General features: G+C 39.6%; 1 protein-coding gene across 1 annotated transcript in view; it reads left to right on the forward strand.

Moving 5' to 3' along the window:
* YTHDC1 (YTH domain containing 1) overlaps window positions 1-16305 on the forward strand; it is a 19431-nt gene extending 3126 nt beyond the window's left edge. The window contains exons 3-18 of the mRNA XM_009081764.1: window positions 1-91; window positions 224-578; window positions 1856-1945; window positions 2443-2496; window positions 3105-3199; window positions 5090-5198; window positions 5302-5419; window positions 6479-6563; window positions 8397-8563; window positions 11043-11125; window positions 12559-12595; window positions 12688-12727; window positions 12831-12893; window positions 14496-14630; window positions 15308-15515; window positions 15914-16305. The exon at window positions 1-91 is cut by the window's left edge and continues 229 nt beyond it. Coding sequence (XP_009080012.1) covers window positions 1-91; window positions 224-578; window positions 1856-1945; window positions 2443-2496; window positions 3105-3199; window positions 5090-5198; window positions 5302-5419; window positions 6479-6563; window positions 8397-8563; window positions 11043-11125; window positions 12559-12595; window positions 12688-12727; window positions 12831-12893; window positions 14496-14630; window positions 15308-15515; window positions 15914-15963 — 1780 coding nt within the window. The 3' untranslated portion in view covers window positions 15964-16305. The remainder of the gene's footprint in view (window positions 92-223; window positions 579-1855; window positions 1946-2442; window positions 2497-3104; window positions 3200-5089; window positions 5199-5301; window positions 5420-6478; window positions 6564-8396; window positions 8564-11042; window positions 11126-12558; window positions 12596-12687; window positions 12728-12830; window positions 12894-14495; window positions 14631-15307; window positions 15516-15913) is intronic.
* Window positions 16306-16507: the final 202 nt, after the last annotated feature.

Below are 16507 nucleotides of genomic sequence, written 5' to 3' on the forward strand. Positions count from 1 at the left end.
GGAACTTTATAAAGGACAACCAGAAAAACCTTGCCTGAGGAAGAGGGATATTGACAGAAGGGCCAAGTCTTCCACGCCGGATGGTTCAGAGGTATTAAATATTCTTGCTGCCTTATAAATAAAGCAATTTTACGAGACTTTTATAGGGCACGTTCTCTTAGGACTGTGTGTGCATCCTGACAATGTTATGTGACCGCTGATTCACTTTTTCTTTAAACATCAGAGAATCAGGCATGATGTGGACAGAAGACCAAGCAGATCTAGCCATTCTTCTAAAGAAGAGGTGAACTCTGAGGAATATTGTTCAGATCACGAGACTGGCAGTAGTGGTTCCTCTGAACAAGGCAATACAGAGAATGAGGAGGAAGGAATGGAAGAGGAGGAAGATGATGAAGGGGAGGAGGATGAAGAGGTGGAAGAAGATGGGGAGGAAGATGAAGAAGAGTATGAACAGGATGAGCGAGATCAGAAGGAAGGAAATGACTATGACACACGGAGTGAAGCCAGCGATTCTGAATCTGAATCTGCCTCTTTCACAGATGGGTCAGTCAGATCTGCATCTAATTCAGATGCATCAGGTAGGTAGCATCTGGCATGCTCATCTGAAATACCTTGCCATTAAAGGTTTGGTTACTTTTAAAAATAACCACTTCCTGACTCTGTCAAAAGCATCCTTGGTAGCACAGGTCAATAAGATGTAAATTATGAAATACCATAGGCAAGGAAAAAAGTACTGGAAAGTGGTATTTCCTTACACCAAAACTCGTGAATATCCAGATTGCCATGCTGAGGATTCATAGCATTCTAGACAGCTTTGGTCTTGCTGTTCAATGCTTTGAAACATCATTGTTTTCTTGGGTATCTATTGCCTTAGTTTCCTACACGATTCATTTTAAGTTGGTTTTGAGCTGTTTGGTATTCATCTAGATGGGTGACCAGGTAGACTGATGCAGGAAAAGCACCATCTCCCTGGGGAAGGATAGTTGAATCTCAAATAGTGACTGCCTTCAGCATAGGATATCTAAACCTAAGGTGAAATTATTCGCTATTGAGGCAAATTTAGAAAGAAGGAAACCTTTTAAGCAGAGACTAGAAACGAGTGTGTTGCAGTTGTATATTATGACTGGTCCTAACTTACAGATGTGAAGTGCTAATGACTTAAATGCGTTTGGGTTTGGCTGTTCGTTGTTTGTTTTTTCTAGGAATAGGAAAGCAGCTTGCAATCCTGTTAAGGTTCCTATTGTGTATCTTCCTTGTCTGAAGTCTCCATAGGTGGTCATCCTGCTTAACATGCTGAGCCTTTTTTAGCTCAGCTCTGCTGTTTGGAATTAGAGAGCAGCAAGGTGTAACCTAAAGACAAAGGAAGCTGTAATAACTGTTCTAAAAAGCTCTGTGGTATAACATAAAACTTTTTAAAGAGTGGAAATAATTGCCTGTGTGCCACAGTGTTTGTTTTCCTATCCTTTGCCATTTTGTGGAGCTCTGAGCAAATGAGCCCATATCGCTGTCGCAACACAGTTTGTGCTTGGTGTTTCACCTTTGGGTGAAGGCTGGAGAGGAGACCTAACCCACCCTTACTAAAACACCTAGGAGATAGATTCTGTCTCTAAACTTTGCGCAGAATTACTGGATTTGTGGTGTTCATATTCCCTTTGTGAATGAAAAGCTTCAGTAATTAGCATTGCTGCTTTTGTGCATGGTAGTTTTGCAGCAGCAACCACAGTTTAACGTGCAAGCCGGACGCTAACTTCACTTTACTGATTGATTTTCCCGTCTCAGTACTTTTTTAAATCTCAATTTTGCCTGCCACTTGGTGTTTAAAATACTACTTGTATGTGTTATGGTTTCTTTTTAGATGAGAAAAAGAAGGAGAGGAAGAGAGCTAGAGGTATTTCTCCGATTGTTTTTGACAGAAGTGGAAGTTCTGCATCAGAATCATACGCAGGTAATCTTTCCTTTTATTGCTTGACGTCGTGACGTGCATCAAATCTTAATGTGTAATCTAAAATAAATGTAACTGGCTGTAGAGATTTATGGGCTATGTAGCTTTATATAATTTGGTATTGACTTCTGGCATGTTGTGTGTGGATGCCTTCAGGGGGAAGTAGGCTTTCTTGTTACTTTAATGCTATTCTGTTGCTTAAGTGGAATTTTCACTTTTTTTTTTTTAACTTGGAAGATGATGATTCAGTGACTAGTTTTCTGAGTAGGAAATTGTTCAAATACTATTTTAAAAAAACCAAACCAAACAACCCAAAAACAAAACCAAAAAAACCAAAACAAAACACTCGTGCACATTGAATAGTATTTTTTTGTGTGTGTGGGTGCGCGCCAGAAAGCATAATTTGTCATGAATGAAAATTGTATGTGACAAGGCTGTAGAAATTGTATATTATCTCTATTAAGGCTCAATCTGAACAAATGTACTTTGGCTAAACACAGGTTCAGAAAAGAAGCATGAGAAATTATCATCTTCCGTTCGTGCTGTCCAAAAAGGTATCATTTAAATTTGAATTTTTAATGCATGCCCCATAGCAAGCCATTGTCTCTGTTGTTTAAATTTCCCGTAAGTAGTAATGTTCCGATATAAATTCATTTGAGCACGTGTTTGTTCTGAGCATGACAAATGAATCTTGAGCTACTTCTGCATGCGTTGAGAGTTATATGCATAAAGTTCAGTCACTTTGCTACTTGCAGAGGTGACATTAATAAAGAAAGTGCTTGAATTGGAAAAGAGGAACACTTCAGCATTCTCTGTTGGACATCTTTTGCTTGTTTGCAAGTGTTATGCAGTATTTATCCAAAGACTTAAGCAAGGAAATAAGTCCTGTATATCGGAACATCACTGAATCACGCTGACTTTATTTTTTTTTTTCTTCTCCTGGATACCTAAGTTTTAGTTTTGGTTTTGGTTTCCCCTGGCATTTTGTGCTCTACGGCTTAGACTTCAAGTTGGGTGGTTGACTGTGGTAACACATAGGTAGGAACTGGGTGGGATACTGTGCATTTTGAAGGAAGCAAACAATATCTACACTCAGAGCAGCATGTTTGATAACTGTTGGTAGTTACAGTTCATCTTATTTGATACTTTGGTTTTTTTTCAGACCAGACAAGTAAACTTAAGTACATTCTGCAAGATGCAAGATTCTTTCTCATCAAGAGTAATAATCATGAAAATGTATCACTTGCTAAAGCAAAGGTATGTTGAATTTTCTTGAAACTGATCGCTCTGTTTTCAGACACACTTGTCTTAGCACAGAAAAGAACACATCCATCTGCATGCTTTTCTCTGTCACTCATCTCAGTAGGTACAGGGGCAGAAGCTACTGCACCTTGGTTCTTCAGGGATAGCTATTCTGTTTCTGTAAGCTAGAAAAGTTTCTTAGACTATCAGTCATGTATCGTGGTGAGAGTAGGGTTAAGTAGGGGCCTCAGTGTCTGCTTGGTAACATCCTAAGCCAACCTCCATTGGGAATGCTGGGATAGTATTTTCTCCCCTTCATCAGCACCTCTGTATTGCTGCACTGTGAGGAGTTCAGAAGGTTGTTTTAGCTTTCAGGTCACGCTATAAACGTAATTTTTCTCAGTTGATTCAGGGATCTGAAGCCTAAATGCAAAAATGTATGCCTGACAGTGCTGGTGTCAGGGAGCTCTTGGGGAGGGATTCCAGAGCACTGTGTTTCAGCTGTTGAGGCATTGCATGAGATGTCCACTGCACTAGGCCACTCTGGTGGTTTTGTATATTAGCATGTGTTCTTTGGAACAGCTATTAGAGAAAATAGCTGATTTGCTGTTATAAAATATACACAGAGTAGGTGATTCTATTAATGAAGGGTTTCTAAAATAGGATAGCAGTAGAATGATTAAATGAATCTCAGAATTCCTGGACAGCTTTAGTTCATGCCCCCTCCCCCCAGTTTGAGGCTGATCTGTGAAGTAGACACCATTCTGACTGGTGTTTCCTTTAGCTCTGTAAAGGAGTGTATACTTTCTGTGCCTCATCTACACTCGGGGCTGCAATAGTATCCTTGTTCATAAAGTTCTTGAGTGGATGCTTTCTCTCTCAGTGTTATACATCAGTGCTTTGCCACTGCACTTTCATGAAACTCACTCCTGTGGTGCCAGTTTAACAAGTTGTTCTAGTTCACAGCAGAGCTTTACAAGCAGCCTAAAGCCATGTAATCTGACTGAGAGGTAGTAAAAAAATCAAATAGTTATCTGGTGAGTTTAATGAATTATCAGAGGCAGACAAACACTGATCTGAGCTCAGAGTAGGAATGAATATGTACCTTCACTAAAAATGAAAGGGGAGGAACATTTTCTTTGGTAGCCTCTCTATCCTATTCTGAGGCTGAAGTCTGAATATGTTAAACCAGGATAAGCATTTCTTGAGTTTGCCCAGAGAATGGACTGGGGAGTAATTCAGTAAACTGGTGTTCTTATCTCAGCTCAGCTGGCACTGTGAAACAGATTAGGTTTTATTGTGCATGGCTGCACAATGACTGGTGAAAGAGTAAAGGTAGAAGTTAATAGGTGGAGATGTGGAAGGCTGAACAAGCTAATTTGAGTTGTCTTGCCAATTTAAAGTATTGCTCTGGTGTCTTTCGTGTTGTTGGCCTTTCTTTGAAGGAGTTTCGGAGTCTGCTAACTCTCCTCAAGAAATCTGCAATACCAAGGACATTACTGAAGTCTACCTGTGCATCTTTCAGTACATGTGCTGCTGAGTTTTCACAGTTTGTGTGTGTCATGTAATACATGAACTCCCAAAGTAACTTAAAACATACATTAAAAATACTAAAGGCAAAAGTTTTCATGTATCTGTCCATCATTTACCAATGAAGTCTTACAGATGGTCTAAATGCATCTTCAGTGTTCAAAAAAAAGTTTGAAAAGCCAGTGTAGCACAGGGCAGGCTAAAAATATTTCCTGAAGGAATTGAACTTAGCAGTACCTTTCTCCTTCCGTTGTCTTCTATCCCAGCACATTATTTTCGTTGTTTTCCTCATCTGCACTATATGTTTTTGTTAGCTATATCACTTGACGTGAGCTCATGTGTTTTGGTGGTGAGGTGGGTGTTGTTCTGTTTTAGGGAGTGTGGTCGACACTTCCAGTGAACGAAAAGAAGCTCAATGCTGCGTTTAGATCAGCGAGGAGTGTTATTTTGATATTTTCTGTAAGAGAGAGTGGCAAATTCCAAGGTAAGGGAAAGTGAGCTATTTATTATCAAGGTAAGTGAAAGTCAGTTTTACATCCAATAGCTTTTCTGCTGTATCTTTTTACAACACATGTGAAATCCTTTAGGGTTTGCAAGATTGTCTTCAGAGTCCCATCACGGAGGATCACCTATACACTGGGTGCTGCCTGCAGGAATGAATGCAAAGATGTTGGGAGGTGTCTTTAAAATTGACTGGATTTGCAGGTAAATTACTGTTGATTTATGTTGCTGTAGTACTAAGGCATTATAATACCATTTCTGCACATTGCTCAAGTGCTGACAGCATCATTTTGAAAACTTGATTCCACCAGAGATCTGTCCTCCAATCTCCCTAAAACCTTTGGGACTCAGGTCTGTACCTGACATGCACTGTAGAAAGTATAGGGTTTTTTTTTATGTGGGCCTTGCATTATAGAAAGCTGTTTCTTTTTGATGTAGACAATTAATTTTAATACTTGATTGTGTTTCCCCACTGATGTTTTGCAATGAAACTGTGCTCTGAAGTCTTTCAGTAAAATAACTGCTCACTTGAATAGACAATTATGGATAAAAGGGAAAAAATGCTTGTAAGGACAAATCTGTCTTGATGTGACTGAACAAATAAAAATGCTACTGTTCTAAAGTATCGTATGAAATAGTCCAGATATGTTGCATGATGTTACAGGTTGGGAGCAGTATGTTCTTTGATTTAACTGAATATGTTCTTACAGAAAGAGTTTTAGAACTCTTAAGTAAAAAAGCTATAGCAGTCCTGCAAGATATGTTGCACGATTGTACAAGCACTTCAGACTGCTAGAAAGAATAAATAGAGGGAAAGTGAAACTTTGAATTAGAGAGAAATCTAGGTTGGAAAGGTCCTCTAGAAATAACTGACTTGCACATCCAGCTCAGAGCAGTTATAGCTTCACAGTTAGGTCAGATGCTCAGGTACTTATTTCAGTAGGTACTGTGAGCGACTGCATCTCATAGAGACTGGTCAGTGTATTCAGAGGGTGAGATGATAAACAAGCCCAGTCTTGATATTTAACAAAGAGCAAAAAGTAGAATAAGATAGGCTGTCACAGTATGGACTGTATTAGTTAATACTGGAATAAGTCAAACTGAAATTTTTAGTTACCAATTCATAGTACATACAAATATGTTCACAGACCTGATGCTACAAAGGATAACAGGATTATTTTGTATGTAGTATCCTACTCTATGCATTTTTAAATCTTAATGAAAAATGGAGGCAAAACTAAGTGTTGCCACTTGCGTATTTAGGCGGGAGTTGCCATTCACTAAGTCTGCTCACCTGACCAATCCTTGGAACGAACATAAGCCGGTAAAGATTGGACGTGATGGACAGGTTTGTTCATGATTACTTTTTTTTTCCTATAACCCACATCTTCTGTTGCTTGCTGTAGAGTACTAGAGGTACTAGTACTGCAGTAAAGGCACTCTGCTTGTTTCTAATGCTGCTGTGAAAGAAGGGAAAAAATACAGTGCCAATTCTGTTGTCATCTTTTGATAAACAGTGTTTGCTTCAAAAGTGTGATATTTTGGATTTGAAATGTAGTGTGCCTTGCACTATATGGTGTGCACACCATATAGCATCAGTTTTTAAAACCAAGCTCTGTCTTTCCAGCTGTGCTCTGCATTGCATTTTCTTATATGTCCTGTACTGCTTAGGGCATAGACTCCCATTCTAAAGTATATGCTAAACAAATTTTTAGTGGGGGTGGCTCTTTGTCTTGTCAGACATACCAGAGTGCAGGTATGTTGCTGCTGTCATCAAGTAACTGAGCCTTGCTTAAAACAATGGATTCTGCTTGCTTCAGACAAGATGGGAGTTGTATAATCCCCATACAGTGTGGAAAACTGTTGCATTGTTTTGCCCATAGATACGTTTGCTTTGTTATGCAGCAGAGGTAAAACAATAGCTTTGGTCTTGCTTTTAGTTCAGTGTCAACTTATGAAAAAGAAGAAGGGTTTCTGTTAAATGGTCAAGGAAGTAATTTTTAATGTTTTGCACACTTCACTGTAGAGCTGTAATCTGGACATGAGTTTCATCTTTTTTTCATAAAATTACTGTACTGTTAGGTTCTGGGTAAGCATTTTCTGATGCTTGCCTCTCCCTGCTTTCCAACTCTGGTTATTTCCTGAAGTGGTTGTCATTAATCCATGTATATTTGCATAACCCTGAATGGCTCTCTATTCTGAGGATATGTGCACTGGACTTCTGCCTTTATGACATCGTTTGGGAAAGCTTTTCTCCGAGCCTGATAGTCACCAGCTTGAAGAAGCACTTTTTTGGGATTATTTTGCACCTGGCTCCTGCTAGCTTCATTTGACAGCCCCAAGCTCTTGTGCTGAGAGAGGGAGTCAGCAAGTTGATCTCTGTCCATCTCTCCTCCACATGACTTGTGTCCAACACTCTCATTATATCCATGTTGTTCCCCATACCCCACATATTTCTCTTTTAATCTAGGCTGGAGAGCCCCGACGTGCTCGTTCATTGCATGTAGGAGTTGTGCTCATTTAGTTATTCTTGGCACCCTGCTTTGAAGCTTTTTCATTTCTCCTGTCCCCCTACTTTTTGAGATGCAGGGGTCAGAATTGCACCCAATAATGAAGGTGTGGGTGGAACATGAACTTTTGTTGTGGTATAATGACTTTCTTACTCTGTGTTCCTTTCCTAATAATCCTGAACACACAAATTGCTTGATTTGACAGCTGTCAGACATTGAGTTGGTATTTTCCTGGGCGCCTCTACCATACGATGAAGAACTCTTTTTGAGTGGTAATAGTCAACTTCATCAGGCCACGGCGTTATATGTGAAGCTGGGATGGATTTTTTTCCTACGTGTGTCACTTTTCTTTCTGTAATAGGTGATCATTTTCTTTGTGATGAAAAACAGTCCTCTGATTTTGTAGCAAAACAGTGATGTGGCCTGTATGTCTCATGGGAAGATATGGTTGCCCCAAGTGTTGGACTATTTTATGAAAATTCTAAGTAGTGCCTAAAGAGTGAGAGGTAATGTAAGTGAATTTTGTTGTCTCTAGTGATACTGAAATCTCTTCGAAGTGTCCTTTTATTGTTTTCTTTTATTTTTTGTTTAAGTGTATGTTGTCAGTGTATTTGGGGAGAGTTTCATTTCTTCAGTTTATAAACCACTACTGAACTTCTAACTAATTCTAGGAAATTGAGCCGGAATGCGGAACCCAACTTTGTCTCCTCTTCCCTCCTGATGAAAGTATTGACTTGTATCAAGTCATTCATAAAATGAGGCACAAGAGAAGAATGCACTCACAGCCCCGATCAAGAGGACGCCCATCCCGCCGAGACCCCGTTCGGGACGTGGGAAGGTTAGAAACGTTCTTTGGACTGATAATAGGCACATGTGTCAGAATAACCTGATGGAGGAATGTGATTCGTCAAAGCTTTCCCTGCGATAAAGAAGAGAGAAAATCCTCAAATCAAGCTGCATGGACAAGTTTGTGGCTTCATTGAGGATTTCACATGGTTCCCCGGTCTGTCATTTTTCAAGAGGAAAATGGGGGTCTTTGCTTTTGCAGAAAAAAGCTCTTTAAGTGCTGTCTCTAGTTTAGATTAGATCGTTTTATTGAGCTAATGCAACATGTAATGCTAGCTGTAGGTAAGCTTGGCTTGATTATGAGCAGGCTAGATGGAGAGGAGGAAATATTTATATGCCAAAAATGTGTTAATATCTTGTAAAAGCCTTTTCTTTCAGGTGTGTCTCTGGATAAGCCTTATCAAATATGGGACTTTTATAAGGATCACTTAGAATTTTGCAGAAGATGCCGCCTCATTTTGAGGATAAAATATTTTAAGTTATTTTGATATTCAAGAGGAGCATTATTGGGACTGTTTCAAATTGTGTCACCGTGATGTGTTAACCCCATTGCCAAATATTCTCTAACATGTAACCACTGAATTCACACATCTTGCTGAGCTTCTGAAAACAGTAGGTTCTTTCCAAAAGGGATCAAGTGGCCCTTGGAGACCCGGCAACAAACCAAAAAGAATGGCTGTTGCTGTGTCTGTATATACAACCTTTCCAGATGCTGGCAGTACCTGTGGACTTAAAGTATTTTTAGAGGATCGACATGGTTATTGATCACTGCTATATGAACTTAACATCATTTTCCAGAAAAAAGGGGGTATAACTTGTTACAGAATTGGAGAAGTCTTTGCAAAGAACTGATAATAGCCCTTCTGCCAAACACCTTTTCCCCGTGGTAGCCACTTTGCATACAGACTGATGTATGGTTTGGGCTGAAACCTTTGGTTAAGTTTCCTTTTTGTGGAAACGTCCTGTGGTAGGTACAGATACCCAACAAGAGTCCCCATTTCCTTGAGCTTAAAAACAAGGACGCTGTAACGAGTAGGTAGGAGGAAACCTGGCAGCGCCCCCCTATTTTTGGCTTTAAAGGACTGAACACCAAGATGGCTTTTGGAGTTAAGCTAAGAGGTTTCCAGTGCAATAAAGTATATACAAGTGAAGGTTTTGCAATGGACTGCAAACTATACATATAACACCACCACACCTTCTCAAGCCTGCCAGGGCCTCCATTTATGTATGTGGCTTACAGCTTAAAGTCAGTAGTTGGACTACTATATGAACTGTTTCTATCATATTTTATACCGGTCGTAAATGCACTCTCAAAACTACAAGAAAGCGGTATGTTTATTCTTTACACCAGCTTTTATTTTCTTTGGTCTGAATTTGCTGTAGATGCAACTGCTTTGGTTCTTGGGCTTTTTGCTCATAGTAAGAAATCTGCTTCCATTTTAAAAAGCTTAGTACTGGGTATGGTGGGCTTTAAAGACTGAAGTTGGGAAGGGGGAGGAGAAATTATTTTTAAACCTAAAAGCTATATGAGCTTGTTACTCAGCCAGCAAGTTGCACAGTAATTAAGTGATTTAAGAAAGTGTTAATGTCTTGTCATAAGTAATTATATTGCTGGGGTGGGGGGAAGGGAATGGATTTGAAGCTGCTCTGTGTTTAGGAACACTGTTGTGTTAGCATTGGAGTCTCCCATTAATGTTTGTGTACCTTGCTGAAGCTAAACTAGCAGCCAGTTTTCAGTTCTTAATTAAACATAGCAGCAACTGGAAGGTAACAGTTTCTTAAGGAAGAGCAAAGTTTTAATGTGTCTTCCATCAAAGAGCTGTTGGTATAGAATGGAGCCCTAATTGTTCTAATTATTAGGAAGCTTAAGCATTCTTAAGCTGTCTGTAAAACTTACCAGTGCATTGCTGGCAAATTGCTTAGAACAGGAATTGTTAGAAATAATGTCATTGGCCCACCCAGTTAGAAAAGTTACAGTGGAAGAAGCAATTTCACAAAGCATGCAGAGTTTTATTTATAAATGTGATGGAAATAGACCTTTTATAGAATTCCTTACCCCATAGCTATTAAATGCAGCAGTCTCCATTCCCCTTGAATGTAATGTTCTGTGAATTGTTTCGTTATGCACTAGGTTATTTCAAAATGTAATGTGGAAAGTGTAATGTTAACACCTAAGTTTGGGTTTGATTTAGACAAATTTGATACCTTTTGTTTGGTATGAAGTTACATTTGGGTAGAGTTCCTTTCTTAACTACCAAAATTCCCATAGACAGAAAGTAACAGAGGGTATGTAATTGAGCTGTTCCTGATTATTTGAGTTCAAATTTAAAGCTGTAGAATAGTTTTAAGCAAATGGAATTCAGAATGATTAAATTGAGATCCTGGGCAACTCAGACTATTCCTGTGAGCTATTCTGCTCTGATGAATGCTTCAAGCAACCTTGTTTAATCTTTGATATCTAATTTGTGTAGGCGTCGACCAGAAGATTATGATATTCATAACAGCAGAAAGAAACCAAGGATTGACTATGCCCCTGAGTTTCACCAAAGACCAGGTTAATATCTTACTATGAAGATTTGTGTGCGCCAGTTCACGAGTGTTTTCTCTTTTGATGTATCCTCATTAATTCAGAAGTAAAATACTGATATGACTGGGTTATAAAAGCGTAACCTGTCCCAAGTGCTGCCTGCTGACTTAACCCACCTCTCGCAGAAGTCAGTGATGCTGTGTCACTGGGCTGAGAGCTGAGTTAACCTGGGCTGAGCCCTTTTTAAGTGTCTCGGGATTGTGTACATTGTTGTGAATGATTTTCTCAAATACTTTGTTAACATGGGCACGAGAATTGGTCTGACCTGCTTGTCAGGAGACTATAATAATCAGTTGAATATGTTTATCAGGAATTTCCAACTGGGAAAGTCAGCTGAGATTGCCTGACTAGCAGCCTATGTTTAAAGAGAATGGTAGACGTTCAGTTATGTTTTCAGAATTTTTTTACAAGCTTGACATGAAGGGGCGGGTAAGTTTCACTGCATTTTACAAGGGAATCTAATGATAAGTTTGAGAAAGGAATTTTGTTGTTCTCCAGAAATAAATGTTTGCAACAGTAGTGCAGCAACAGCACTGGTAAGACTGCAGATTTTATTTTTTTTCTCTTCACAAAGCAGCTATTAAGAAATTGTCTCTTTCAGTCTACCAAATCTTGCTTCACTGCTGTTTGAAATGCCTATTCCACTATTTCAATGGTAGATTTCTAAATCTTAAGAACCTGCCTTTATCTGTCCAGCTTGTCCACAAAACCTGCATTCTTTGATGCAAAACGAGTGCTGTTGCTGCTCTCCATCTTTTCAAGACCATTATTTAAAGAACAGAACAAGGTTTTTCTTAAAAAATAATGAAGCTCAGAAGCATTATTTTATTAGTACACCATTTTACTGAGCTCTTTAAAGTTTACTTCCTGGGATTTACTGAAGCTCTAAAATTTCTGTTCCCTGTAGAGCTCATCCAGATGCTTTTTAGCTTGTTTTTAATTTTCTGTGTAGCATGGTATCCAAAACTTACTAGGAAATCAGCTTTGAGTATTGCTCAGATGAACACATTCTACTGAACAGACAATCAGGAAGTAGTGACAGCCATGTGCTATCTGCCAGGACACAGTACCCTTCAAATTCTTGGGCCATCCAGATTAATTTCACTAAATTTCAAGTCTTTATTGGCACAGTTATGCTCTTGCATATTTGTTTGTACTGTGCAAATTCCTATGGGTTTATCTCTGTCACACATTGGTTACAGTTTTATGCTATTTGTCTGCACTGTCTAAAAGAAGTGTAAGTTTCTGAAAGTTACTTTGAAAGTGAGGGTAATGGCAGGTAGACACAATTTCATAGCTGGCTCAAAATAAAAGGACAGTTCGTAATGAGTATATTATTAAGACTGTTGATGGTTACTTGAGATGGTAAATTGAATTAATACTGCTTGATGTTCAAACAGGGTATATAAAGGATCCCAGATATCCCGAAGTAGACAGGTAAGGTGTGTTCATGTTATTCATTTTATGCCCTGGTATCTTGTCTATATGGATAAATTGGATTTAGTTCTACAAATTTTTATTCCCAACAGACGATTTTCAGGAGTTCGACGAGATGTATTTTTAAATGGGGTAAGTTGGTGCATGCAGACTTTTGGGGAACTTCTATATGCAGCTTTCTGCGCTTCCAAAGAACTCACATCACAAATTTTAATATTACTGTCTTTCGTTTTAGTCCTACAATGATTACGTGAGGGAATTCCACAACATGGGACCACCACCACCATGGCAAGGAATGGTTTGTGTCTTGTTGAATTTGTTTTTTCTCTGTAGAGTATGGCTTTTTTTGTTTCCCTCTAGAGGAGACTGGCATGCTCGGTGCACACTCAGCTCTCCCCTTTTCCTAAAATGTATATTTGTTGTAACCATGTAAAAAATTTTAAGGGAAAAAATATTGATAGCCAAGTATTTTGAAACTTGCTTAGCTCTCAGCAGCAGGCTGCCATTCTAGTCTGTGGTACAGTAGCTGGAATTTGGCTTGGTTTGAATCTACAAGAAACTGAAAGCTGTGAGAAAATAGCAGAACCCTCCTTTAGCCTACACAAGAGGGTGTGATGACACTTTGTATTCTGAATGTTCGTAGTAATTGGCTTTCACTCCAAAAGCAAATGCATCAAAGAGTTGGCCTCGGTGAAGAGGCTCGTGGAATGGGCTGGTGTGCTGTAGGGCTGTGCAGCAGCTTGCTTTTGGCTATGGCAGTGAAGCATGCAGGAAAGCAGCAAAATGTACTGCGCAGCATAATGAAGTCTTGCTGTATTGCAGCCTCCGCTGAAAGCACTTTTTTCCCAGTCAGATGAGCAGGTACATGAGCACACAGACCTGCGGCTTTGTAGGTAGAAATTAATGAGTAGTTCACTTGTCTGGCTGTGGGTTTGCAATCATGTCAGGAAGACTAGTCATTCCAGCAAGCTATTTTGGGTACATGTAGTAAGTCTGGCCTGATTTTTGCATAACTGTAATGAGTCTTTTGGCTCTTGTGTATACTGGCAGTGAGCAAAAAGTAGTGCCAGATGGAGAGATGCTACTACAGCCTCTCATTTTTTCTCAGCTAAAACGCAACTGTGGTTTGTTAGAACCAAAGGAAGTGAACAAGGTTGTCAGATGGGGAGGAAAATGGTTTTTCAAATGTGGTGAAGTCTCCAGAAACCCTTGGGGGTTTTTCCCCCCTCTTCCCCATTCTGCATGCTGTCCAAGTAGTCATGCTGAAATCCAGCACTTCCACTTACTTTCTTTGTGACAACAGTGCAAACAAAGATGCTTTGGTAATATTGGAAAGGAAGACCTTTCTGATTGAAGAAATGGAAGAAATCAGCCGAAATATGTCTTGGTTGATATTTGTTTTGGTTTGGGGTTTTTTCTTACAAAAATCTGCTAGCCTTTAGTTAAATAATTTGTCTTGCAAAGTAACTTTTTCATTAAAAATAGAAACAAATTCATAAGGAATGACATTGAAAAAACTCATTTCTCTAGGAGTTTGCTGGTTTGGACAGCATTCACATTCCATATGCCTAGATTTTTAAGAAAACCCCAAACCACCACATTTAAGTAGCAGAAGTTTTATATACAATATCACATTGAGGCAGATTAGGAAGGAAGGCGTGTTTGGTTTTGGGGAGGGTGTTAGCCAGGCTTCTAAATGCGATGGTAGAGAGGTAGTCAGGCATGCTGACTTTATGGAAAGGAGTCTGCCATTCAGTTAGGAGGCTGTGATCAGATGTACTTAGATACTGTGTTTTCCATCTGAATGAAAGCAACCTCTGCCCTTAATTCCCAGCACTCAGCTTTGTGTGCATTTCTTTGGTTCGAAACACTCAACAAACTTCCTGTAACTTTCTTTTAGCCACCATATCCAGGTATGGAGCAGCCACCACACCACCCTTACTATCAGCACCATGCACCTCCACCTCAAGCTCACCCTCCATACTCAGGGCATCATCCTGTACCGCATGAAGCAAGATACAGAGACAAACGAGTAGTAAGTGTCCACAGAGACAGAGGGGGATGCAAGGCTGCAGGCCAGAGTAGGAGTCTGGGGTACAGAGGTAGCCTAGCCTGAGATTCGCTGGCTCTTACAAACTGCATTTTTATGACCTGTATGAGTGTTCCTTGGGAAAGTCAGTTATTTAGATTGACTTAACACTGCCAGCATCTTTGAAAAGCGTTTCTCTCCCAGGTGAGGTAGAAGTGTAAAGTCCTCAGACTCTTCAACTGAGGTGTGTACTTAAATTAGCTTCCAGCTGTCTAGCTCTGAAACGTTTCATGCTGAAGCCCAGTTTGAGTAAGGACATGCCTGTAATGTTGCTTGTGCCGATGCGCAACAAATCACTTCATTGGTAGAAGTTTGTGTTTCATAGCTTTTTACAGGCACATCAGAAAACAGGGCAAAATGTCAGATTTCTGTTAGCTGGCTTTGAAGGCTGCTTTGCTTTCAGGTCTTTCTGGGAGGAAAAAAAATAAGAAATTAACTCCATTCTGGCTGAAACCAGCACACTGGTGTCTGAGCTCCAGCTTCTGTACATGGATGCTGGACACTTGGGGTTTTTTTAATACCAGGCTCTCTGAAAAGGTACAGCCAGCCCTGTGGATAAGGGAGGGAATTTTGATCTGGGAAGGAAAAAAAACAGAGCTGACAGAGCTGTCCTTTCATTGCAGCATGACTACGACATGAGAGTAGATGACTTTCTTCGCCGCACGCAAGCGGTTGTCAGCGGTCGGAGAAGCAGGCCCCGGGAGAGGGAGCGGGAGCGGGAGCGGGACCGGCCCAGAGACAACAGAAGAGACAGAGAACGTGACAGAGGCCGCGACCGGGAGAGGGAGAGAGAGAGGATTTGTGACCGGGACAGAGACAGAGGTGAAAGAGGTAGATACCGAAGATAATCCATCTGGACCCAGTGCTCACTTGAAACAAAAAAAGCTTGTATTTTTTTGTGTGTTTACAAGTAGTACATTTTATTTTCAGCTGTCTACTTAAAAGTTCATTGTGTAGAAGGATTTATAACGACCCTCTCTATTCCAAGCATGCAGTGAACTGTGAACTGGAAAAACTCAAATAGGCCAAAAATAAAGTACGCAAAGCTGACACTCAGCTTCACGTTTCTGTTGAAACAGAGTGGGAAACAGCTAAGAATGTAGATATTGAAGAATTCTCAGTAAGTGTTCATCTACTTAGTGATTTCATTCTAGGTTTTTGAATACTGATGGATAACAGCCTTTTTTTTTTCTTTTTTTTTTTTTTGCTTTGATGTTTTCGTCCTCTAGTTGCGTATGGTTTGATGGGAGAATGCTGCTATCAAGTATGCAAATATTGAAGTATGATTTTTTTTTTGACTGTATGGCAGTGTTGTAGCAGCCTTTTTTTTTTCCTTTTCCTCCCATTTTTAACCCTGTCTGTAAAGTCAAGTGGTTTTTTTTTTCAGTCTTCAGTAATGAAAGCAATATTAAGAAGACACTATTGATATCTAATTTTTAGCCTTTTTTAAAGATCTTCCCTGTGTTCAGTAACATTTTGGTCAATTCTCATGTCTAGTCTCCTTCTGAAATGTATGCATTGCTTGGAATGTTCACAACCTGCGTGTGTGGAACCAGAAAATATTGCTGTATTCTACATTGCTACCATTTTTTTTATAAAAATAAATCAGTAACTATTGAAATGTTTAAAACTCCACATTGGGTTTCTTGTACTTCTGAGTTTGCCAGTTTTGATAGATTCTGGCAGCTCTAGGAAAACATTTGTGTTCAAAAATAGTTTAAATGTTCTTGTGATAGGTGAAATTGCTCTGACGCCTGAATTTATGGAAAGGACTGCTGAAATAAAAAGTAATTGCTTTTTTGTTACTGCAGTGTAGTTGTCAA

Source organism: Acanthisitta chloris, unplaced genomic scaffold (assembly GCF_000695815.1).
Source record: "Acanthisitta chloris isolate BGI_N310 unplaced genomic scaffold, ASM69581v1 scaffold30789, whole genome shotgun sequence".
NCBI lineage: Eukaryota > Metazoa > Chordata > Aves > Passeriformes > Acanthisittidae > Acanthisitta > Acanthisitta chloris.